The 26,411-nt window shown below is 46.8% G+C and overlaps 1 protein-coding gene across 4 annotated transcripts in view; it reads left to right on the top strand.

The window, feature by feature from the left end:
- Positions 1-25,010, top strand: part of ARHGAP26 (Rho GTPase activating protein 26) — a 486,560-nt gene extending 461,550 nt beyond the window's left edge. The window contains exons 21-24 of one of the 4 annotated variants that reach the window (XM_055141708.1): positions 2,535-2,645; positions 2,781-2,810; positions 9,297-9,388; positions 18,847-25,010. In XM_055141708.1, the coding sequence (XP_054997683.1) occupies positions 2,535-2,645; positions 2,781-2,810; positions 9,297-9,388; positions 18,847-18,935 (322 nt within the window). In that variant the 3' untranslated portion in view covers positions 18,936-25,010. Of the gene's footprint in view, positions 1-2,534; positions 2,811-9,296; positions 9,389-18,846 lie in introns of all 4 variants that reach the window. The other 3 variants (XM_055141709.1, XM_055141707.1, XM_055141710.1) reach the window with 3 other exon arrangements.
- Positions 25,011-26,411: the final 1,401 nt, after the last annotated feature.

Genomic DNA, 26,411 nt, shown 5'->3' with positions numbered 1-26,411 from the left:
GTGGGTTAATTCAGGGCTCCAGGCCCGGGCCGCTGTCTTGAATTTGCACACTGATCCTTGTTGAAACTTGGGCTCCTGAGTCAGGCTGTGGCTCAGAAGTCATCAACCAAGCCTTGGCCACATGCTTTTTGCCTCTGTGGAGAGTCTTTGTTGTGATAAATCTTTTCTTCCTTCTGCTGCTGTGAAAGCAATTTCAGACAGCACAGTGGAAGTGAGACAGCATTTGCCCAGAACTCAAAGCAGAATCAAGTGAGACTATCTCAGCTGATGAATTCTACTCTCTTATATTAGAATTGATCTTCCATCTGTCTCATCTTGTAAAATGCATCTTCTGCTCTTAAACTAAGGGACCTTGACAAGTGCTGTTGTATTCTACTTACTGTCTTGATTATACCCAATGCTCAGTCATTAGTCTTTGCTACATTAATCAGGGGGGAACAGGGGCAGAGTCAACTCAGTGGTCTGAGCACACGCTTTTCATATAGGAGCCCTAAGTTCAATCCTCAGCACTGTGTCCTGAGCACTGCAGGGAGCAACTCCTAAATTCCCAAGATGGGAGTAGCCCCTGAGCACAAAGCAAAACCGTCCTCTGAATTCACTGTATACTTTTCACTCCAGAGGCTATATAATCTGTCACACAGAAGGCTTGGAGACAGAATTGGGAATTCTGTTGGAAAAGAAGTGTGTTTTACCTGTCTGTTGCTACTTTCCCGTTCTCTCTTGCAAACAGGCATCTAAAGGGAAATCAGTAGTTCCAAAGTCTTCTGGTGCTATGGTGGGTCTGTAAAGCACGTCCCAGTGGGGAAAATAGCAAGTCCTGCCACCTCAGAGACCATGCACTGTGTCAGCAAGAGTTGAGGGCCTAAAGCTGGGAATCTCAGGGAAATAGAGTCTGGACCTTGGCCCCGTCACTTAAAGACCACCTCAGCCTGACCCAAATTGTCACAGAGTGAAATAGGAATTAAAATAATGCCTCTTTATTTATTGTGTGACTAAATGAGATGCATTAATTTACTCAATAGTTAGTTATTGAGTCTGGGGAGATGGTTCAAAAGGCTGGAGAAATGTACCAGGAATAGACCTTGGGTGTCACCCCCAAAATGAGTGTGTGTGAGTGTATGTCTGTGTGTGATTGAATACCTGTAGACTTTTTTTTTTTTTGCAGTGTTAGGGATCAAACCAGTACCTCACACATGCAAGACAAGTGTATTTTCTGTTAATTTACATCCCCAGCCCCAGGCACTATTTTAGGCTTTTAGGAAAGATAGCAATAAGCGAAATAGACACAAACCCTTGCTCTTGTAGATTTTATATAAGAATAATGCACTTCATAGCATTTAATAAATGTTTTATTCAGTTTTAGTCTGGGAATATCTCAGCAACTCAAAAAGTGGATTTGATTATATTGTTTTATAGGTAATTAGAGTTGTCTCATGTCTGAATTGAGAATGTCCCACTAGACATTTATGTGTTCTCCCTAAATTCTGATCAGCGTGGGAGGGCAGTTTCCCTGGAATCGGATGACTGTCATTTTCATCCTGATAGTGTTGGACTCAGCAATCCAGCAGTCAGCTGAGTCTCGGGAACTATAGGTGGTGGAACAGTAGTTTTCTTGTCATTTTCTTAGTCATGGATGTTTGCACTACCGGTGACTTAATGTGATTCTACAGAGTTGCTGAAATATGTGTTTGTATAATTTGTGGAAATAAGGTCATGACCAGCCATAACATCCACAAGCCGTATTTCAATGGGTAATCTCAGCATTTCCTCTACAAATATTTCTTCAGTCACCCATCAAAGGGCAAAGTAGATTCTTTTGTCAAATAGATTTAAGACTTCAAATGAGGATTTATTATTATTATTATTATTATTATTATTATTATTATTATTGTTACTGACTTCCCTGTGGGGTGTATTTTTTGACCATCCAAATGCCCCAAGTCCACGTTAAGCGAAAGGGCAGGCCTGGAGAACAAGCCCCAAGGAGCCCCCTGAGAGGTGGGTGTCCAGACCCACTCCAGCCTCGTTATTTTCTAATGCTTCTCCGGGTCTCATGGCACACCGCCCATTGAGTTCAAAATGTAAACAGGAAATTGTTTTCTGGCCGAATGGCCTTTGTGGCCCAGAAAAATAATCCTTTCTGCTGAAACACAACTTTAAAAAACACTCACACAGTGTCACCCTGGCGCAGTCAGAGGCTAACAGTTGGTGGGGCCACTCGTGTCATGTACGCGGTGGTCAAGGTGTTTTCCACCCGTGCCCACGGGCTTCAGCGAGACTGAAGGAGCTTCCTCTCGCCTAGAAACATTCATTATGTGGGGTCGAGAGACGTGGCACTGTTCTGAGGAGCCCCAGGACAGGCCTTACTGGGAAGACACGGAGGTTTGGTCTGGAGAAACGCGACTTGGCAGCACAGCTGGGCTTCAGCGCTCGTCCCTGCCAGCTCCCTGTCGTGTGGCCTCCATGAGCCGCCTGTGCTCCTGCTGTGGTTTCCCCTGTGTGCTGATGAGTTTTCTGGTTGTTCTGTCTTGCAGCCCCCCGAATCCAAGCCCAACTTCACCCCTCTCGCCATCTTGGCCCATGTTCTCGGCGCCATCCAGCCCTATGCCCACCTCATCCACGTCCAGCGACTCATCCCCCATCAGGTCTGTTGCAGGATTTGTTTGGTTTTCTGTTGCTGCTGTTGTTCTCTCATTGGCTTGGTCCTCTCTTCATGCAGTGTTCAGCCTCCTCGTCAACTTTGTTCCCTGCCATCCAAACCTGCACTTGCTTTTTGACAGGCCAGAAGAAGAGGTTCGTGAAGACTGCAGGTAAAATCACGGATGACGACCAATCCATTCTGGCTTCTCCAGGCTGGTCGGGGATGATGGGGGAGCCAGCCGCCCCCCTGGTGGTCCAGCCTGAGAGACCAAAGCCAGGAGGGCCCATTTGCAGTAACCAACATAGCGTTCTCCATGCCCAGTCTCCAGGGTCTGAATTAACCTGTAATGCCCAGAGTTGGGGGGAAGTCTCCTCGCATGGAGGCTCCACTTCCGGTCCCTCTGCAGCATGGGTCTCTGTGCTTTAGGATGATATCAGAGTGAAGGGTATGGGGCAGCATGATTGCCTTTCCCTCATTCATTTTTGTCAGGTAGGATCAGGCAACGTCTTTTTGTAACATTGGGCTCGTCCAGGAGCACTAGACCCTGTTTGCAGAGATGAGAGCACTGCAGGAAGACTAAGAGAGCACAAGGCAATGGCTCGGGATCAGCAGTGATTTCTCCTGAATGCGAATGAGTTCGTGGCTTCCTCCTTTCCCTCCTTGTATGGCAGCCATCAGTGCTCCTGTCCTATCCTGTCTCTCGATGTCATGAGCTCTCAGCTCTCGAGGGAATGGCCAAGACCTCCTTGAGGGTGTAGAACTAACTCCCCTCCCCAAGAACCACCATACAGCGTCCCTTCTTTGCTCCCCAGCCCTGATTCATTGCACTTGATCTCTGGAGAAAAACAAGGAGGGGAATGATAAAGTTCTGCAGGACCCTTCTGCACCATAGTTCCCAAGCCTGTGTCTCTCTTGAACTTAATCTCTGCTTTGAAACCAAAATATACAGCCCAGTTTTAAGCTTCATAAGCATTTGGGGACTTGGCAGTATTTTCTCATCCATCTTTTTTTCTCATAGCTATTTTTTCCCCCTAAGGGGTGTGTCCAACAGAGAGGCTTAAATAATTTATAAAGCTGAGTCTCACTTTTAAAACAGAAAAACCCATGCTATTTATATCTGCACATATATAATATATAAATATATATATTGCTGACAATATATATAGCTTATATATGTAAAAATTGTATACACCCTTACATTCTCATGCATATATGTATGCATATGTATGTGTGTTTATACATGTTTATATATGTGTGTATACATGTTTATATGTGTATATATACACACGCATATAGACATAAACACACATAATACATATAACACTTTATTCTCTTTCAGGTACTTTTATATCTATCTTCTCATTCTGTCTTATGAGAATAAGAGGGAAAATGACTTATCAGAAAAGAAAGCTAACTCACAGTTAGTGGGCTAGAGAGATAGTACAGTGGGTAGGTCATTTGCCTACCCAGATTTGACTTCAACACCTCATATGGTCCCCTGAGAACTGCCAGGAGTAACTCCTGAATGCAGAGCCAAGAGGAAACCCCTGAACATCCCCAGGTGTGGCGCAGAAGCAAAAAAAGGCCAAAAAGAGGCCAACTCACAGAGAAGTTCCATATACTAATAAGAGTGAATCCAGAATTCAAGATTCCTTGTTCTCCACCTAACATTTTCTTCCAAACATATGGGTGAACCAAAATTTAACTTTCCTTGCAACTTTCAGCCCCAGAACCTGTCTTGCTCTTCCAAATTTCCTCTTTAGCTTTGCCCTGGAAGAAGTAGATTTTCATATATTCTTTCTACTTCATCTTGGGAATAAGGTCAAAATGCAGGTCATACTTTCCTACAACTCACGTTGTATCTGAATTATGTTTCAGACCTAGTCTGGGTCCTTGAGGTCCTTCAGCTGGAGCCTGGGTTGCTCTGATTCCAGCCTTGATTACCCTGTGTGGCCCTCAACCAGTGCAAACCGACAAACCACAGTGGCTGAAACAGTCACCTTCCAAAATACATTGGGAATTTGGAAGAGAAATCTGGGCATTCATTTTCATAAAAGATTAAAAATATACAAAATATGGCTCCCTTAAACTCAGAACAGAGAATCATTTAGTCAGAAACCAGCGATCTCTAATTTGAAGATATTAGAGCTCTGAGTTGTGGAGCCCGTGGTTTCTCCTCCCCACTTCCTTTCATCTTCTAAATATTTTCCAGGTCTGGGGATTTGTGTTGTCTCTGTCTGTCTGTCTGTCTGTCTGTCTGTCTGTCTGTCTCTCTCTCTCTCTCTCTCTCTCTCTCTCTCTCTCTCTCTCTCTCTTTCTCTTCCTCCTCCTCTTCTTCCTCCTCCTCCTCCTCCTCCTCTTCCTCCTTCCCTCCCTCCCTCCCCCCTTTTCTCTCTCTCTCTCTTTTTGGGGGGATGGGGTTTTTTATTTGTTTGTGGGTCACACCCAGTGATGCTCAGGGCTTACTCCTGACTCCGCACTCAGGATTCAGAGTTATTCCTGGCAGTGCTCAGGGAACCATATGGGATGCTAGGGTTCAAACCCAGGTCAGCCACATGCAAGGCAAGCACCCTACCCATTGTGCTATTGCTCTGCCACCCACCCCTCTCTTGCACTCACTCACTCTTGCACTTGCTCACTTGATCTCCCTTTTGCACTCTCTCTCCCTCTCACTCTCTTGCTTTCTCACTCCTACTTTCCCAATTGGCATGAGGGGAATGGCAATAGAATCTGTTCAAGCGCTGCTTACTCACTACTGCCCACTCTGGCCACTGTTGGAATAGCACCATGTGGGCCCTGCTGTCCCATCACCCTTTCTTTAGGAGGCCAGCGTTTTGCAGTAGCAAGGCAGAATAGATGTGGAATTAACTGCCACCAAGTTAAATATCTGTGCCAAGGTGAGCCTGGGTGGGGACACTGCCAGAGAGTCAGCCCAGGGGAACTAGCCTGCAGAGAGGGCCCAAGCCCCTGCCTGCTATTGCAGTGGCTAGCCAAGAGGTGGGGGCATACATCTATTATTCACGGCTGGTGGGGTCTTACCCCCAGGGCACCTCCACCACATATAACATACTTCCTTCGTGGGGAAAGAAACGCTTTTCCTTGGAAAAGCTCTTAAAGCAAACACTTCATTGGCCCTAACTAATAGCCTCATAAACTTTCCCATACTATCTCCTCACCCGCTTCAGAACCCTCTTGGTGCCCGTGTGTGTTCAGGCTGAGGAATGCAGATGCTTCTGCCACCGCAGCAGAGAAAGGGTGCCCAGAGAACCTTCCCGGCACAGGCCCCTCTCCTTCCGGATGCTCCCTTAGAGAAAACTCCCTGCCCCCAAGTCATCACATGCCGGGTTTGCAGGGGCCTCTGGAAACTGGCCCTGCAGGATCCAGCCATTGCGGGCGGCCCCACCTCCCCCAGTGCCGCACGGGGACGAGCTGGTCGTCATTTTGCAAGGCTTGCAAGGGCATTTGAGGGAAACTCCTCTGAGTGCTCTGCTGGCCTGGTGCCATGCTCAGAGGCGAAAATTAAAAATGAGCTAGCAGAAGCTTCCAAACTTGCTCATGCCCTTGAAGGCCCAGCTGAGGTCTGAAGGGCATTCACAGAGAGCCTCCCTCACCCCCTTACACCCCCCCCCCCGCCCGCAGCTCCCCAGGCCTGGAGTCAGGGTGCAGGGCAGAGAATGGGGAGACACAGGGTGCTGAAGAACTGAAGGCATTTGGCGGGACTTTCTGATTTCTTCAAAGCGAGCTGCAGGCTGCAGGCAGAGCCTCTGCCCCCAGATCGGTCTCAGTAGGAAAATTCCCTCCAGCACACGGCTCCGGGCTTCAAGGGGATTGTGGGGCCTGAGACACTGAACTCGGGCCCACCAACTCGAAAGAAGATAGACCCTCCCCCGCTGTGGGGCTGCCGGAGTTAGCAGCTACACCTGAAATGCCAAATGTCCACTCAGTTCTCATCGTAAATAGCCAGCAGGGTTTTGGGTTTATTTTTTTTAGTGTAAATACGTCCCATGTAATATTAGGGATCTATTTATACCAAATGGATATTCATCTGTGATTTAAAATTTAACTTTACTGAAAGTCTTATATTTTATTTGCTGACCCCATTCTGGGAGCTTGGGGACCACACCCTTCGGGAATTTCCTTTCTATCGTGTCTCCCATTGGGGCTGCCCTGTGAGGGTGGCAGGGGCCCCGAGAGGGAAGAAACTCTTACAGCCTCTGTCACCTGTCAGTTTGAGAGGAAACTATTTCTGAAGGGCCAGAGTGCTAGTCCAGTGAGCAAGGCTTACACAGAGCCCATCCAGGTTTAATCCCCTGCACCCCACAAGGTCTCCCGGGCCCCACCAGGAGTGATCCCTGACTGCGGATCCAGGAGAAAGCCTGAGCACCCCTGGGTATGATCCAAAAAAAAATAAATATTTTTTAAATTTTTCTGACCTTTGTTTTTATTTTTAATATTTTTAATTGTCACTTTTTCATTCCATCCCAGAAGTCTGATATTAGTGGAAAATTACTTCTCTTGAATGAGAGTCTTGGACACCTGTGACCATTCCCTCTACTTTATTTCAGCCAGACACCCCAGTTGGTTTCCCTGGCTCGCTCTCGTTTTTTGCCCCGTTCCCTTTATCTAATATGATTAATAAGTAACCCCTATGGAAATCCAGCTAAGGGAGCCTGACCTCACACGACCTTTCCCTCACCTCATCCCTCCAGATCGGTCTCTGCTCTTTATCCACCTACTCTACCCTGTCCTTGAGGGACAGTGACCCAGCTGGAGAGCCTGGTCACTCTGACCCTGGCTGGCTCTTGGCTTTCGCCCTCTGTCAAAACGTGCTCACTTGTTGCACTCAGCTTGCGCCTAGCTTTGCACTTTGCATAACCAGGTCGAACCTTTCTCCCTTGAATAAAGAAACCCAGCCTCTCCCACCCCCTCCCCCTCCCCCCACCGGCACATGGGCTATTAGGCCCTTATTGGCTAACATGAAGACTTGGTTCAGTTAGATCACAGAATGTGCCCCTTGTCCTGAACATTTTTCACTGCTAATTATTCAGGAAGAGCTTTCTTTCTAGTCGGAGTCGATAAATGCCAAAGGCTTCCCTTTCCTTCATTCTCAGCAAACCCACATTTTCCACCACTTTCCTAATGTACTCCCACCTGCCCGTCTCCATTTCTTTTTTTATTTTTTATTTTTTTTGCTTTTTTGGGTTACACCTGGTGATGCACAGAGGTTACTCCTGGCTTTGCACTCAGCAATTACTCCTGGTGGTGCTCAGGGGACCATATGGGATGCTGGGAATTGAACCCTGGTCGGCCACATGCAAGGCAAACGCCCTACCCGCTGTGCTATCACTCCAGCCGCTCCATTTCTTGATTATTAAAAGATCATAGAGAGCAAACAGTAAACGAACCCCCTGACATGAATTCTGGGTAACCATTGACTCTGGACCCAGATTTTACGGAAGCAAGATGAGAAGTTTTGGATGTTTGGTCCATGATTTTGGTGCCTTCATGCCTCTTTTTGCCCAAGGTGAAACTAAAGCAATGAGTGAGCAGGAGGCAGAATATCCACCCTTTGTGATCTAATTTGCATTTACTTTTGACCAGACCATCCCTCACTGGGAATCAGTATGCCCTGATAGATTTACACTCACCCTGGCAACTCTCTCTGAGTGACGGACAATAAGTAATATACATCCTTTGAATAACTATCTGACCTAGGGGTCGATTCCTCTATTTATTCTGCCCTGAAGCCCCTAAGTATGCCTCCTCGGAGGATGGAAGCGATTGCTTGTGGCAAATTTCCACACCTCCCTGCCACCGACAAAGGCTCCTCATGCTGTTTGACCCTTTACCAAGAGAGCTTGACTGGACAGTTTCTGCTCATGCGCACTGCACTTCCTTGAGTTGCACATGATAATCACTGAGAGAGCTTTTTCAATATACTGATGTTTATATTTGCATGGGCAAGGCTGGGTGGAGCCACATATCTACCTTGTTTTGTTATTTAAAAGAATTAGCTCCCAGTGTCAAGTGGTGGTGGGTACTCTCTGAGAAAATACATCTCACATCCCGTCCCTTTCCCCCCCCCTTCCCGCTGCCCCCACGCATGTGCGCACGTGTGCTCACTGTGTAGCTGCTCACATGCACACCTTCCCTACCCCTGGGCGCAGGGAGTTCCAGCTCCGGAATCCTGCTCCACCAGCCCCATGAGAAACGCCTGGGAAAGTATCAGTCCTCCAGCTGGCTGTGCTAGAACTTCTCTCCCTTTTGATCCACTGCGCCTCACCAACTTTCACCAGACATTTGGGAAAGTGTTCTCTACAACAACTTGGAAGTTCTTTCCTGCCCCCACCTCCCTCCCGAAACGGGTCCCGGCCTGCCCTCCCACTGTCCAGCTGTTAGAACGCCTAGGTCAAGTTTTCAACCTGGCACAAGGTCTCTTTGGTTTTTTAAGGCTTTTTTCCTGAATCGTTTTCAATTTTCTCCCGCGGCCTGTGCAGCTTGTCTCCCTCGAGTTCTGCCGTCTGGCCGCCTCCTCGGGCTCTTCCCCCGAGAAAGAAGATGGGTGGCTTGTAGGGAGAGGGAAGGAGGGAGGGTTAAACATCGGGGGCTGCGGCGGATTTTGACGTGTTCATAATAGGCTCCTGTTTCCACACAGCACCCCGTTCCGGAAGGCTAAGGCCTTGTACGCCTGCAAAGCTGAACACGACTCCGAGCTCTCATTCACAGCAGGCACAATCTTTGATAACGGTGAGTCTCTCGTCCGTGGGAAAGGAGACCACGTAACTGGACTCTTCAAAGGTTCTCAGTAAAATTGGAGCCTGGGGGAGTGTGTGCGTGTGTGTCTGCACATGCATGTGTGCATGTGGGTCTCTTCCCAAAGAAGCTGCGGTAGCATTTCCAGAGATGCTGTTCCAGTGCTCTTCTTGAGGGGCAGCGGCATTGCCCTGTTGTGGACAGTAAACGGGATTTTACCTGCAGAGGACTCAGCCCAGTGCCATGGGGCAGTTCTGAGGGTCTGGAAGCTTGATGGAGGTCAGGAGACAAAGGAACAGAGAACAGAAATCCCCCCGCTGGTTAGATGGACAGGGAGGAGTCAGACCCTGTGCCCCTTTCCTCTTGGTCTGTCCACACTTCGGGAGGCACCACTTTCTAAGATGGCAGGGAATTGGGTAAGTTCCGTGGCAGTAAGCCTCAGTGAATCCCTGCTTGTCCTCCCCTCAATGTTGGGGAGCAGAATGTGGATACCCCGGGATCAAATCACACTGCTCAGTGCTCGCAGGCCTGCTCAGTAAACTGGCCTGTAGAACTGGGCACTAGAGGCTGGCACTAGGAGCTTTGCACAGCAGGTAGGGCACTTGCCTCCAAGGGGCCAAACCTGGTTCAGTCCCCAGCATCCCATATGGCACCTTGAGGCCCACCAGGAGTGATCTCAGAGCACAGCGGCAGGAGTAAGTCCTGAGCACGGACAGGAGTTACCCTCCTCAAAAGACACACATAAATGATGATGTTGATGATGATAATAGTAATAACTGAAGAATTACGCTTCCTTGAGTAGCTGTCATACTGTGTCATAACTTGTCATCTGCCAAGGGGAAATATCAGGGTTCTGGGGCAAAGTCCACATTTCTGAGCTCTTCCCCAAGATGAAGTTCTCCTTTGGGGCTAAGCTTTTGGATCCGATCCCACTTAACTGGCACTGGGTGATGCCCCTTCACTCCCAGGGGCCTGGAGACCCACACCAGAGCAGAGGTGGGTTCCTCGGAATACGACCTCCCACCCCTGCCTTCAGTGTGGAGAGATGTTCATGGGGCCGAGGTAGCTGAATGGGCAAGAGATCACAGAGCACTTGGTCACAGTGGACACTGCACATTCTGAGGCCTGGAGTGGGCTACAGGGTCAGCCAGTTCCTCCCTGTGGCCTGTTGGTGTTGTCTCTCCAAACCCTGATGCAGTAGCCTTAAAGCTTTGCTCCATTAACTTTCTTTTCTCTCCATTACAAATCAAAACTTCCACCTTTGGAGCCTTTAGGACACTGCCCTGGAGGACGTGAATGAGGAATTTCTGGGCACCCTGAATAGTTCCAGTGACAGGAGTCCAAGGTCCTGTAGAACATGACACAACACACAAATGTGCACAGGATTCGGGATGTTCTGCTTCAGCAGCTTCTGCCAAGAAGCATTTGAGGTTGGAGAGATCATGCATTAGCACTGAACTCTGCGTGCCAAACCTCTTCTCTCGGGCCCAGCTCCTGACCGCACCCTTCAGCGTGCTTCATCCTGACAGCACAGAGGACCCCCATCCCGGTGGTAGCATTGATGTCCTCAGGGACCATCTCGTGCCCCAAAGAAGAAGGCGTGTGTCATTTGTGATTTCTTTTCCAGTGGATAGTCTTCTTCCATTTAAAAATGGAGCGATAGGACAGCGATAGGACGGAGGATGGAGCGATAGGACAGCGGGTAGGACGTTTGCCTTGCACGTGGGATGCCGGGGATTGAAGCAGCACTTAGAATCTGTTCATTTGAACAGATTATATTGCTACTAGCCTCTTGCCAATTGGGAAATCGAGAGAGAGGGGTGGGGAGAGAGAGGGAGAGGGAGAGGGAGGGAGGGAGGGAGGGAGGGAGAGAGAGAGAGAGGAAGAGGGAGAGAGAGAGAGAGAGAGAGGAAAGAGGCCAGAGCAATAGTACAGTGGGTTAGAGTGCTTACCTTGCATGTGGCCAACCTGGGTTCAATCTCCAGCATCCCACGTGATCCCCTGAGCACTGTCAGGAGTTATTCCTGAGTACAGAACTGTTGTAAACCCTAAGCATCACCAAGTGTGACCCCAAAAAAGCCACAGAAAAAATAAAGAATTGTCCTGGTTGTCTGTACTGTACATACATACAGTACACATTGCCCATTTAAAATGTACACCTGTGGGGGGTTCACATATTCAGTTTTGCAACTGTCACAGCTCTCTGTCACTGTCACTCTTATCCCGTTGCTCATCGATTTGTTCGAGCGGGCACCAGTAACATCTCTCTTTGAGAGACTTATTGTTACTGTTTTTGGCATATCCAATATGCACGGGTAGCTTGCCAGGCTCTGCCGTGCGGGCTCCATACTCTCAGTAGCTTGCCGGGCTCTCCGAGAGGGGCGGAGGAATCGAACTCGGGTCGGCCGCATGAAAGGTGAAAGCCCAACCGCTGTGCTCCACAGTTCTCTAATTCCAGAATATTTTTCTCACCTCCAAAGAAGCCCTGAGTCCCTCTCACAGGCATGTACCTTGTAAGGCCCCAGCTCTGCCCTATCTCTAGGTCACCTCTATCTGCTTTCTGGCTCAGTCAGTGTGCCGGCTTTGGAGAGTTCATATAAATGGAATTTGTACAGTGATCTTTGAAACTTGTTACTTAGCATAACTTCTCAATTGCGCTGCATCATGTCTCAGAGCTTCATTCCTGTTTTTAATGACTGAATATGTTCCCCTCGTGCAAATAGATCACACTTTATTCATCCATTCATCAATAAAGGGACATTTTGAATCTTTCCACTTTTCAGCTGTTACAGTGCCACTCACGTGGCAGGGAGCAAGGCTCTTGGCAGCGTCCCCAGGAGTGAGATCGCCTCATCATTCAGTAACTCCAGTTAACCGTGTGAGGAGCCACCAAACTGTGTCACAGAGAGTTGTTCGATTTAACGGTCCTGCTGTCTCCATTTTTAAGACTTTCTTTATTGAAGTAGCTCTAGTAGCCAACCAAAAAAGAAAAAAAAAAAGAGTTTCTTAACTGATTTTATTTTTCAGTTTTGTTTTTCTCCCTTCCCTTTTCTTTCTGTGGCTGTTATGATCCTGGGGCCGGGAGGGGGAGGGAGAGGCTAAGGGGTTGTCTGCTTGACTACAGCGCCTGCGCACACTTTGGTTTCAGTGCTCGCAGAGAGTCTTAGGGGATTGATGGTATTTTACTTCTCCTTCTCTCCTTCCCAGCAGGTTCTATGAGTTTTCCCCGCCCTGTGACTTGGTGACCTCCCTGAATCCTGTAATGATCAGAGGTTTGGTGTGACAAGTCAGTCTCCCTCAGCCTCCGGGAGTCATGACAGAGTTCATTGCCACTAGTTTTGTTTTAACCAGCAGTGCCCATGACCCTCAGGCTCCCTAAGAGCAAAAGGTCATCTTCAGCCCCAAAGAAAACATCCCTCCACGTCCACTGAAGAAGAATTGGACAAAAACATTCGTCCACTTTTCAGATTGCATTCTGGATAACGTTTTAGGATGTTCATCTTTAAAAGTAAAATCTCTTCCTCCCTCTATTTCCATCAAAGAAATGAGGCGTTAAAGGAGAAAACAAATAAACAAACAAAAAAACCTTTTTAATGTGTTGGTCAGGGAGACTCTATTTCTATTCTATAATAGTACAATCAGTTTTGGGTTTACTGCTCTCTTTCGAGTTTCCTGCTGGAGGTGTGGGATCAGGGCTACTTAAGTAGAATACTCTTTTACTATTTAAGTCATCAGATCAATCAGAAGAAAGTTGCTAATGACAGGTTAAGAATGTGTGTCTCAGGGGCTGGAGCAATAGCACAGCGGGTAGAGCCTTTGCCTTGCACGCGGCCGACCCGGGTTCAATTCCCAGCATCCCATATGGTCCCCTGAGCCAGGAGTGATTCCTGAGTGCAGAGCCAGGAGTAACCCCTGTGCATCGCCAGGTGTGACCCAAAATGCAAAAAAAAAAAAAAAAAAGAATGTGTCTGGGGCTGCAGTGATAGCACAGTGGGTAGGGTGTTTGCCTCGCACGCGGCTGACCTGAGTTGATTCCCAGCATTCCATATGGTCCCCTGAGCACCGCCAGGGCCAGGGATAATTTCTGAGTGCAGAGCCAGGAGTGACCCCTGTGCATCGCCAAGTGTGACCTAAAAGGCAAAAAAAAAAAAAAAAAAAAAGAATGTGTGTGTGTGTGTGTGTGTGTGTGTGTGTGTGTGTGCTCTTTTGGTATCAAGAAGAATGGATAAGGAGGAGGCGAGGGAGGGGCACGTTGAGGGAAGGTTTGTTGCTCCCTGGTTATTAATCCCTAAGCCTCAGGATTCCAGGGCCTTGTGCTGTGACTCCAGAGGGCTGCCCAGTCAGCTTTCGGACTTTGAGCAGCAGGGCACGGGTGTGTAATACTCAGAAAGAATCCAGTGTCAGCTCCTCCCTAGCTCCTGGGAAACTTCACTTCAGTAAGAGCACCTCCGCCAGTAACTGGAAAGAGAGATGGTGCATGTTCTCAGGAACATTAGTCATCTTGACGCGACGTGATTAGTGATACCTAGAAAATTTAGATGCACTCACTAAAATTGGATTCTTAGGATACTTTGATCAAAGATTGGAGGTGGGCTGGTCTTGCTGTCGCCTGGGTATGGGGTTTGAAAAGAGTGTGGGGGGCTCTGGATTTCCTCTGCAGTGGATAACCTCGATGGGAGGCCAGCAGGTTTTGAGGGATTCCTCCTAGGAATCGCTTAGCCTCCCTGATGCTGTTTCCTGCTGTCTCCGCCTTTCACCTGGGTCTTTCTGCCCGCTGCCTTATTTCTCTCTTGCCTCCTCCGTAGCCCACTCTCTAGAGAGCAGCTGAATGCTCTTTGCGGGATGCGGAGTTGGGAATCACATCATTATCTTCTTGCTCCCAATATCTGGAATTTGTTCTCTTAGAATTACCTATGAGAGTGGTGCTGGGAGATAGTGCAGCGGGTGGGGCACTTGCCGTGCACACAGCCGACCTGGGTTCCATCCCCAGCACCACATGGGGCCCCCCCAAACCCTACCAGGAGTGAGCCCCAACACAGAGCCAGGACTCAGCCCTGAGTACTGCCGAGTGTAGCCCCAAAACCAAAACAGAAGAATAACTGATGAGAACACTCTGGCCAGCCCCTGCCCTCTCTGCCTCCTCGCCCCGGCACGCTGCTCTGCCACTGAGTCCTGCGGGGCCCACGTGCTGTCATGGGGAGCAGGCAACTCTGGTCTCTCTCACAGGCTGCACCGTGCCCTTGAATCTGTAGACCACAGTCACACTTTTTTTGTTTACATATTATTTGTAGCCCAACAATGGCAGGGTTGACTCGAGACACCTTTATAGTCCGGCACTTTAGAAAAATTTACATCCCACTGTTAAAAAATCATACAAAGTGTTCTCAGCTGAGGACCTTTGTGCTTGCAGTTCCTCTGGCTGGCTGGCTCCCTCCATCCTAGCCGTCCTTTTTCTCTTCCTTCATCACTCCCTAAAACTATATGCCTAAGGTCGGTCACCTCTTACCAAGATCAGACATTTTTTTCTGTACTCTGCGCAAGAACTTAACCCAGAATCTGGCATGTGGCAGGTGCTTAGTAAATGTTCACTGAGTCAATGTACTCAGCCACACAGTAGTCAGCACTCCTCCCAGGTGGTGTCTTTTCCCTAAGAGACAGCAAGGAAGTAAAGGTCTTAAGGACACACATGCTCCTTGTCTGCAGTGAGCAAAAGTAGCAGAGCGTATGCAGGAATGTGTGATACACGCATGCATGGAGCTGAGAGAAAGTGGCTGGCAGGAAGCACGTCCAGATCTGCAGCCACAGCTCATGCTTATGGTATGCCTGCCGGGCTAGAGAGCTGCCCGCGCAGCACCCTGCGGTACCTTGTGTGACACATCATGTCAGACACAGGTTAGATTCAGAAAGTTGGACGTTGGAGCGATTCATTCCAGTGAGCGCTTACGAGCATCCGCACTGTCCAGAACGCCAAGTACTCAAAAGCAAACCACAGGCCCTATATCACATGCCCTTGATTCATATCAGCCAGCTGTGTGACTTGGCACGAGATGCTTCACCCCTCTGATCCTTGGCTGCTTATCACTAAAGTGAGCATAATTGTAGAGCCAGCTCCGTAGTCCTTTTGATGAAAATGAGGTGACCTGCACCCTTAGCAAGAAGGCCCCCTGCTTAGTCTGTGTCCGATGTATGCATCATCATTGTTTTCCTCGGGGATCCTTTCTCTGTAATAGACCTATGGAGAAAAGAACTCTGAGTCAAAACAAACTGCACTGATATTCTGATTCTGCCATGTGTCCATGCACACATTAATTTATCCCTCTGAACCTTAATGTTTTTATCATAGGAGAGATGGAAGACCTAGATAGATGCAAAGATCTTGAAGATCCAATCCATCCATGTCTGCCTAAGGCTCTGGACTCCTGCTGTTTCCCCATCACCACTGTCGGGCTTAACTCATTTTCTCCAGGCACAGAAGAGTTAACTAAAGAATGTTGAGTGACATCATACAAGCAAAGTGCAGCACCCAAAAAAGTAGTTAGGAAAACAAAGCTCGACACATTTGCATAGCATTAATAGGACATATGAGGCATAGGTGAAAAGTATCAAGGGAATTTCAGGAGTCTGGTGGAAGGGTAGAGCAAGAAGATGGGATTCCATAACGGTATTTATAGAGCTGGCTTTGAGCCTTGAAATCTGAGAAAGGGAAACAGAAGGTAGCAAAGCAGGAGGGCATCTGGTGCTGCCTTCCTCCTCCCTCGGTTAAGGAGAATTTGCATTTTTATTCTTATTTCCTCCCTCATGACAGAGGCATTTAGTAACAGCAAAATAATGACAGTTAACTCTCTGTGGACAACTCCAACAGATCCCTAGGTTCTCCTCGCCGAGGTCCCACTTTAGTTGATGTACCACAGGGCCCGGGAATCGAAGCATCCAGGTGATTCTGGCATGCGTGACCCTGAACCACGCCTTCATGGAGCCTAGTGCCAGAACTCCCATGAGTCAGCAGCCTGGCCCAAAGGCTCTCTTGGTGCCACCCATCTCCCGTGGCACCTCACTCTCTTGTTCTCGTTTCTGGAGGGCCTTTCCTGTTGCCTCTGGTTCCCTCCATCTGCACATGCCTCTCTACCGCCCTGTGCATTACTACCTCAGCACCTGATCCGTGTTTGGATGGCTGGCTGAAAAGGTGGAGTATGTACAAGAGATGAACTCAGTGTGCCCAGAGGAATCACGGCTGTGAAGGTGGTAAAGTGGGCAGGATTTTGTTGTTGGTTTGTTTTGGTGGATGGGTGCAAGGTCAGCTGGTGCTTGGTTGATTGATTTAGCCTTCTTAGGTCTTTTGTTTGGGGGAGTGATTGGGTGTATTTGGTTTGGATCCTGAACATCTAAGGTTTCCAGAAGATTAGGTGGATGTTGAAGCCAGACCCTGACTCAGCTTTGACCAAGGAAAAGTCCTATTGACTGATCAGGTGACACAGGGGTCCCCAAGCTGACTACCCTGTGCTGAGTCATCACTGTGTCCAGGCTCCACTGAGTGCTTTCTCCACGACTTTTTGTTTGTTAATTATTATCTTGTTTTGTTTGGGGGTGGCCCACACCCAGTGGTGCTCAGAGCTTAACTCCTGGCTCTGCGCTCATGGACTGAGCCTAGTAGTGCTCAGGGGACCCAGTGGGATGCCAGAGATAGAACCCAGGTCAGCTGTGTGCAAGCCAAACGCTCTACCCACGGTACTGTTGTTCCAGGCCCTCTCCATGACTTTCTTTGAATCTTTGAACTCTCACAAGGGCCCACGAAGGAGGAAACTCATTTGTTTCTATCCACCTTAAGTGCAGAAACTGAAATGATCCTGACAGCTTTAGCTAGGAGCGTGGGCAGAAGGCAGGATTCTTTGAAGGCTAATATTTTACAGCCAGGATGGGAGGTCTCGGTAACCGGAAAGGCCAGGGATCTTTTAAATATGCATTCATCATACTTTACACCCAGGCTTTTTGTGGGGGGGTCCCAAATCCAAAGAACCTGACAGCTTTGGATGTATTCCTAAATTAATCATATGAAAGTACGCAGACATTTTGGTGGCGATTAGTAGAAGTTGGATCTTGTCCTTTCCTAAACGTGCATTCGGGATCTGGATGTGGCTGAGCAGGAGTGCTGTAAGCCCCGCCGTGTGGCAGAGCACCTCTGCACATCCCCATGTGCTTCCTTTAGCTTGTTTCTATTCTGGCCTCTCTCGCTACAAACTGAAACTAGAGTTGTGTAGTAATGTTGGAGGAGGAAATGCTTTTCTAAAAGAGGCACAGGAAGTCACCTAAATAAGCCTAGGAAATGAATCGGGAAAATTCATTCTCTCAAGCGGTTTCAGAAAATTGGAGTTTCCCTCGTACAGTAAGAACAAATGGCCTCCCTCACCCAGAAGTGATTTGTTAGTTTCCCATTAACAAACTTGAATAGCTCCCAATCTCCCAGCTCCAGGGTTCATCTCTCTTTTTAACCTCTTCTTGCCTACTTTGCAGATGCACTAGATTTTATACAGTGCTTACAATGTTACAGCAATGAGTTTCCATTGAGGTGACAAAGAAAAGGAAATGGCTTTAGTATATTGAAAAATTCAAAAATATTTTTTGAATATTGAAAAGTCAAAGGGACAGTTTGGTTTTTTTTTTTAAGAAAAGGGCATCTTTCAACTATACCTAAGAGGGAGTAAGAATTAATAGAGTAGAAAACAAAACTAAGAAAGGAACAGAAATAGATAATGCTGTAAAATGCCTTTAATGGCATGTGCATATGTATGACATATATGTGCAGAGGGAATTTCCAAGGAAGTGAGTAACAGAGGTTAGAATTTGAAGGAAAGTAAGATGCTTGATTAGGAGCTAGATATGTCTGAAGACAAGCTCTTAGCTGTGCTCCGTGGACTCCGTGGGGTACAGAGTCAGCACTGAGTAGACACGTGGATGGTCTCTGCTAGAGCACCGTGTCCGGGACCTTTAACACACGAAATCAGAGTCTCTCGTTCTCATTTTAGAGTTTAAGCCAGGAGCTTTGGAAGGACAGAAAAATGCCTGTAGAGCGATCCTCCTGCCCTAAAGTAAATAAATAAATGAATGAATGAATGAATAAATAAATAAAATGCCTGTAACTGTAAACTGTCGAAAGCCTGTGATTACTTCCCTTTTTATTGTGAAGAATATATTTTGAATATATATATATTGTGAAAAACATATCTGCAGCAGGTATTATATGCATGTCCCACAAAGGGTCAGAATCTCTAGTTCAAACAAGTCCTAGAATTATGTGATTCAATGAACAATGGCACTTAAACCACCCAAAATTCCTCCGCATACATGTGTACAACCTCCACCACAACAACTGTCACACACACACCCCCCCACCTCCCATCCTCATTGTAACCTTTTATCTCATATGTCCTTCCCCTCTGTCTCTCCTTTCTATGCAGTTCACCCGTCACAGGAGCCTGGCTGGTTGGAGGGAACTCTGAACGGAAAGACTGGTCTCATCCCTGAGAACTATGTGGAGTTCCTCTAACCCTGGGCCCCAACGCAACTGCTGAGCGGTCCGTGGTATCCATGACAACTGCTGATTCCACTGTTGGAGGCCATTTCTCTGTGACACTGAGGAATGGACAGTGACTGACTCTGCTGCTACCTGTCAACACAATTGTTTCTGTGAACGCCAGTGTCACCCGGTCCTGTGATCATCTCAGCCTCAACTCATACTGCCTGAAACAGAAGCAAATCAATCAACGGGAGGCCATCCAGTTTTTGATAACTGAGAGGAAGGCTGGCAGCTTTGTTCTTCTCAGTGAGCACCTGAACTGGAAACACTCCTTTTGTTTCAACAGTCATCCCAAACCCCCAACCTTCTGCAAGAGAAAGTTAAGATGTGGGTAGGCCCCAAGACCCAAGTCTGCGCAGTGTATGAGGGGGTCAGACAGGGATGGGCAGCAGCTCAGAGCTCAGGCTGGGTGTACCCCTCTTGTTTACAGTAGATATGTGCCCACCCGCCGCCCCCCCCCAATACTTGAGACCCACAGCACCACAGGAAGTGGGTCTGGATGTTTGCATGCAGAGCGGAGAGGGGTTATGGCACCGTTTACATGAGACCCAATCTCTCACCATCTCTGTAGCAGCCATTGGCCCAGAATCAGCAAGATTCAGTCCAGTGCTCTCATGCAAGGGAACACACACACACACACACACACACACACACACACCCGCTACACGCCCCTACACGCCCCACTCCCAAGCTAGGAACTTCTCTGCCACGAAGCGCTGCATCACCCAGTAACCATGACAACCCAGCCTACTCTAAAACCAAACCAAAAAATAACATACTCTCTTTGCATGATAATTTTTTTCCCTCTCCTCCTTTTGTGGTAGTTTCTCAAATGGTCTTCTAACCACCCAACGCAGAAGATCAAAGTTGAGTAGGCTTCTTGAGGCAGACACAATGGCTGCCTTTCCTCCTTCTCTGGTGAACATCAGTCGCATCAGTTTGGAGCAAACTCTAGTAACCTCTTGAAATTAAGTTGCTTCAGAAGCTTAACCATTTCTCCTTCCTGGAGGGCATTGCACTATTCCCAGGATGGGCCCATTCCTTTCTTCATTCTTTCAGGGCTCCTCCACTGACCTGTCTCTCCCCTTGCCCCGCACTTCCCCGACCCCTCACTGAATGTCCCACCCCCAGCCCCTTCACAGTGCTCTGGGCTGCTGAGCATTATTTAGCGGGTGATTTTCAGGGAGCATTCCTGGGCTAGCCCTATATAATAGCCAATAGTTGAAAAGATTCACTGCCACTCCAAAAAGGGAATTGTTTCTCAGGCTTTTGAAGAATGAGACTAATGTCAGCTAGGATGATTCGTGAGGGCACCCATAGGTGGGGGGAGGGGGCTGTAAGGCATGGGGTGGCTGCCTTCCAGAAAGAGAATTTCCTAGTCTGAAAGGGACTGGCCCTGGTGGAAGACCAACTCGGGTCGGGAAGTTCCGCCTGGACATTTCCAGTTCACTCCGCCTGCAAAGAAAGGAAGCCCGGTGTCTTCTCACGTTCGCTTCTCTGTGCAAGAGTGCCTCTGGGCTGACACCCCGCAAGCTCACGGACACAGACTCCCCAGGAGCCTCTTAGGATGACCAGGTTACTCCAGAGAGTGTTTCCTGCTTCTGGAATTCCCCTGTATGGAACTTGAAGGAAGAAAAGGAAAACTTGAATTGTGTTGAATTACTGTACTTCTACTTTTTTTTTAAGATAAACTTGTAAATAGAGTGATTTGAAATACTATATGGCAAAGTTTTATATTTGATATTCCACACATTTACGCTTGGATTGCTGAACAAGGAGGATGAGGGAGAGAGGGGAGGCAAGGTCAAAGAAGGTCAAGGTCAAGACTCGGTGGCCTTGAAGAAGGGGAAGATTTTTCTGTACATTCTGCTGGCTCTTGTAGGCTTGGCCTATCCTGGATGTTCAGCCTTCTTAATTCCGATGTGTTTCTGAGCATTTCTTGGACTTTGGATAGAGATGAAAAGAACATCTTCAGCTAGTGGTTATTATTTTTGAAGATCTCAGTGGCAAGACAAAGCTCAGGATTTAAATAGGTGGGGGCAGGGGTTAGTTTTTTGTTGTTTTTGTTTTTCTTCTCAGGTGTATTTCTTGGTACCCCAAGACATCAGGATGGAGGAGATGAGACAATTGTTTGCTCCTTACATCAGACTCTTGTATACATCTTCAAAGACCTTATAAGTGAGGCCAAGCTAGTTTGTGAGTTTTGTGTGTATCTAAGAAAAATTAACTTTTTAAGAGCTGTAGTTCTTGATCTGCTGCTTCCCTTTACCCTAAAACATGTTCGTTCATCTCAGATTTTCTGTAAGTCTTCCTCACAGTACAAACCAAAAAAAAAAAAAGAGGGGTGGAAATTGTTTGATAGAACTTTAGGGTTTTATTTTTTATTTTAATTATTTTTATAGTAGTCGAGATTCTGTGGTTTAAACTTAATAGATATTGTCATTGTAATGCAATTTTATCAATTCAAAATGATAAAGCTTTTGTAGTGAAAGAACTTGTCCAGGAGACAGCCAGACTCTAGTCTAAATTAGGGAACAAGAATTAAGAGTGAATCTGAGTAAGGAAGACTCAAGACAGCAATCATTGAAAACCAAAAAAAAGGTGGGGGACTACCTGCATAGGCTACATCTAACCCCTCCCTGCCCCGACTGTGAATATCTTAGGGACCTATTCAGAGGGGCCTGGGAAAAATGGCGGGGAGGGGGCATGCTCACAATCCACTGGTGTCCTAATGGGGAAAAGTTCGTCGTGATGCTTGTAACATATTTGACATTTCAACTCACCCCCTTGCCCCGTGGGAACCTTCGGTGGAGCCTCTCAGAGGCACAGAAGGTGGCGCAGCCCTGGCTCCAGGAGTCCTCCCCGAAGCACACCTGTCGACATTTGGCTCCAGCCCCGCCACCTGGAAGTGTGTCCTCTCTCCGTTGGCCCTGCCTTGAGGGAACCGGAGCTGCTGCCAGTGGGAATTTTTAGGTCGCGCCCTTCCCAGCTTCTCTGGACCATGCTGGGCCGGTGACAGATGGCTCTGCTTCCCTCTCCTCAACCAGGCTCACCTCCTCCCTGTAAGCTGCAGAACTAGAGCAACTGTTCAGAACTTGAGCCAACAAATAGGAAGGAACTTAAAGACTAAAAATAAAATTTACCCAATCCGGTGTCTATGCCACCAACTCTCTCCTTGAAGAGGGAACTTGGGCACAGATTTGGGGCATAAACTGGCTGTGAAGAACAAAGGGTGGTTGACCAGGATACCTGGGATTCCCTGGAACAGTGTTTCTTTTGGAAGGCCCTGGAGTCCATTAGACAATCATAGCCTGATTCTTTGGGGGATGTTAAGGTCAGTCTCGTTCCTTCATGTTCTCACAGAACTCAGTAGCTAATGAATGCTATGCCATGAGAATATAACTGGTTTTATATATTCCTCGGTCCAGGCGCATAAATTCCTTATTTGCTTAATGCTGCTGATACTCTTTTCAGACTTTAGAGAAAAGCATATAAGGGGTATATGCTTTTCAGCATAGTCCTCTTTGGTATTCTAAAATTGGAGACATTTTTTAACCGAATGGTTCAGTATTTCTGTGGTCAATGTATATTTTCTTCTATCAGACAAACCTCTCTTTGTTCAGCATAATTTCAGTTCATCTCTTCTTGTCAAGTGTTTTTCCGGACAGAGGGACAAATGAAAGAGAAAATGAACAGCCAGATATTGGCAGACAAACAGGAGCACGGCTGGCGCCGAGCTCACTTCTTGGCAAGACTTCACACTTCATGGATACCATACCTGTGGCTCACACTTCACGTGTACCATACCTGTGGCTCAAGGGGAAATCCTTCTACGGATCTGGAATTTGTGTCTCCCAAAAATCAGCAGTTCTAGACACATCAAAAACTCTTGACTCATAGACTCTGAAAGCAACCATTATAGAGGGATTGGAAGACAGAAATAATTGACTCACAATAACCTTGCCTCCTATTCATGACTGCTGGTATCTTTCGACTTACATTTCCAAAATTAAGTCTCAATTCCCCAGAAAACCACAGGAATTCAGGGCCAACAGGCACCAACATGGCACCCATAATTTGCCCAAATACTGTTGTTTTTTTGTTTTGTTTTGTTTATGAACAACCATCTTACCCAAGTACATAACTAGCATTGAAGAAACCAAAGAGCCTCTTGTCTACCTGACTTGGAATGTCCCAAGGCTTTCTATCTAGGGAGTTATCTATCATCTCTGGCAAACTTGAGTATAATCAATTACCTAGACAGCTGTGCTCCGTATCTCTTTTAAGTCAACTGGGTGTCCTCGATCACACCCCATGCTGGCGTCTTAAAAATTTATCTTGTCATGCTCAAATGTATTTGGCAGCCACTCTGATCTGCCAGCGCTGAACCACTTCTCTGCAATTGTAGCATCAAAATGACAACAGCAGCAGATTGAACTTTGCACAATCCTACAGCATGCCTGAGACAAGACTCCAGCAAGGAATAATTAACTCCCCCTGCTCCACCTTTACCGCCTACAGTACTTGTCTAGCTAAAGAATTTCCCAAAGTAGAGAGGCATACAGAAAAATCTAGAGTCCAGAGGCAGCCTTGCTGAAATTTGATCTTTTAGGGAAAAGGCATTTTTTTCCTTGGAAGAAAAGGTTTGGGATATGAAGTAACGCTAGGAACAAAGAGAAGGGTGAAACTTGCTGAAGTACTTTTGATTTTCAAGTGGGATAAGTACAATTTTTTAGAGGGAAAACATCACAGAAGAAAAAGTTGACAACTAATATTTGTGGGAGGGGGCTCCAGAGCAGTGCTGGGGGTCACCTAGGCTGTACCCAGCAGTGCTCGGGAGAACATGCAGTGACCAGTCCAAGCTGAAACACCTGTCTGGCATTCACAGGTTTGATTCCCGTCACTGCTTTTTCCCCATCATTGTTGCATTATTGCCCCAGACTCCAGCAATTAATATTTCGATAGATGTTTTACACTAGAAGATGAGTTCATCTTTCAGTGCAGTGCTTTGGGTAGCAAAGGCTTGTACAAGGTAGCAATGGCCTTGATGGCAAGAGTCTCTTTAGTCAGTGGGAGCATAATTGATCATCAAGAAGTGGAATTCTCAAAAGAAACAGACATTCAGCACCATTCGGCAGCCATCATTTCTACCAAATCAAACATACCCCAACAAGCAGCTTCCTTGGATATTTGGATGCCAAGGTCAACTTTGGCACACAACCTCTCTGTGATGAGAGGTTCATCCGATCCTTCTAACGCATGTGCGTGAGTGTGGGTGTTTGTATACATATCTATACCATGCATATTGGCATATTACAGATTCAGACTCTTTGTAGAGACCCATATGAGCTGGCAACTTGAACCATCACAGCATTCAAGATTTAAAGGTTGAGAATTTGAGAAACAAGAGAAACTTTCAGTTGATTTTTCAATGATCAAATATAAATTAAGTGCCACTTTACAACCTTCTTCATATTTATCAAACAGTTGCTATCTACAGCTATGTTCCTTGTTAGTTTATTAAAACTCGTGTTGAAAAAGAAAAACTCATAAACGTTTAGTAGCTTGTACTAGACATAGTGTTCAAATAAAAGCACTCTAAACACATTGTGTCCATGTTTCAGAGAAGCAAATATTTGCATGTTTAATTCATAGGTTAGGCTACCTTTGAGTATACTGTAAAGTGCTGTGAGATATAATAATGCCAATAAAGTACTTATAAAATGGCACTTTAATGAATTTTCAAAACCATAAATAATGCACTGTTTAAACTTCAGTTCAGTATTGAATATTGACTGGTGTGTAGAATCCAATTCTGTAAGTAAAATGTACTCGGTGCCTAGAATAGAACTTTATTCCTGTTATTAGTAAACCAGTTTTGCCATGTAAAGGCTTTTAAAAACTTGTGTTTCCATGTCACTAAACAGATATGTAATGACAATACAATTTCTGTGATGTGGCCTCTGAAAATTTGGTTGGTTTCCATGACAATCCCCTGAAATGAGTGGAAGTATGATTTTTGAATTAAATGACTTTTCCATTTGATGGCATCTCTGTTTCTTGAGTTTCTGATAAAGTTTGACATGGTGCATATTTTATTGTTTTTTCAAATAAGCACATGAAGAGGAGGGTGAAACGTCCCAAATATGTGGTTACTGGTGTTTATCACATGCTGCTTTCTGCCATGTTAAGGAGAGCACTGGTTCCCTTTAGTAAAGGTCAAATGTTCGGGCACTTGAAAGAAGTTATCAGGCATATACAACAATTCAGCTCTGGAGTCCTCTCCCAAATCATGTTTCTGACTTTTCCATCCTAGAATACATAGTTTTTCTAACTCCAACTTGCTAATCATCCACGTGAAAACCTCACCCAGTGTTACTGATAGACTCTTGGAAGCTGCAGCTTTAAGCAAAATGATTACTACAAAAGTAGGTTCTCAGATAATGTGGATTCTTTGAACATCAGCCAGGATTGGTCTGGCCTTATCAACATTATTAAGAAAGGAGGGGGAAAACCGATGCTGAACAAATATTACTCGAGGACCTGTTAAAACTCTTTTATGGAACTTCAATAACATGGAATGCAATATCAGAGAACTAGAATTCAGACAGCCCCACTGCACCTGGGGTGTCTCTTACAGTTTTGTAATGGGGTTCCTAGGAGCTTCGGACATGTGTGCCAGGCCAACTGGTTTTATTGAGTCTCATTTATTCTAGCTTCTAAGTATATTCTCAGTTGCGTCCAGGACCCGGTGGTGCGTTATCACTTCTACAGAGGGCCCCGACAGAGAGAGCAGCAGAGCTGCACGGCCGTGGTGTGGAGGAGACGCCTGCTTCTGCACCAGAGGAGGGAGGATCGCTAGAAGCTGCTTCTGAGGAACGGTTGGTTCCTTGAATAGGAGGCGGGGGGGGGGGGGGGGAGGGTCCACCAGTGATCTCTTTATACTGTTTTCATTACCACTTAACAAAACGCTTATTTACCCTTGTGAAGGGCAGAGACGCTGCAGCTGCCTTCTCTGAAGTTTCACCAAAACTTCCCCACGTCAAACAGCCCGGTGAGACGTGTGTATGTGTAGCACCCGTGTGCCGTTTGCTGGGTGCAATACTGTTGGTGCGTGTGTATTTGCATCTTGTCCTTTGCCTTGATCTTACCGACAGCCGTTCCAGTCACTTGAACTTCTCTATCATTTTTACGTGAAAGATTTCCATGCTCATTTTGTTTTCGACAGCCTCTCAGAACAACGCTCAAATTGTTTGTCTTGTGGTTGGTTTGGTGTTTTTTTACTTGTTAGTTCTGGCTACATGGTTTGTCATTCATGCTTCTCGGTTAGAAATGGACTTGACTGGTGCTTGAAATGAGGCAAATGCAAGACGTCGCCAAGATCCCAGGGATGTGTCTTGGCCTGGGAATTAAATCCACACCACCTTCCTTATCCCCCCCCCCACA

This window comes from Sorex araneus, chromosome 6 (assembly GCF_027595985.1).
Source record: "Sorex araneus isolate mSorAra2 chromosome 6, mSorAra2.pri, whole genome shotgun sequence".
Classification (NCBI taxonomy): domain Eukaryota; kingdom Metazoa; phylum Chordata; class Mammalia; order Eulipotyphla; family Soricidae; genus Sorex; species Sorex araneus.
Note: the sequence above shows the minus strand (reverse complement) of the source record. Positions and strands in the feature narration are given on the sequence as shown.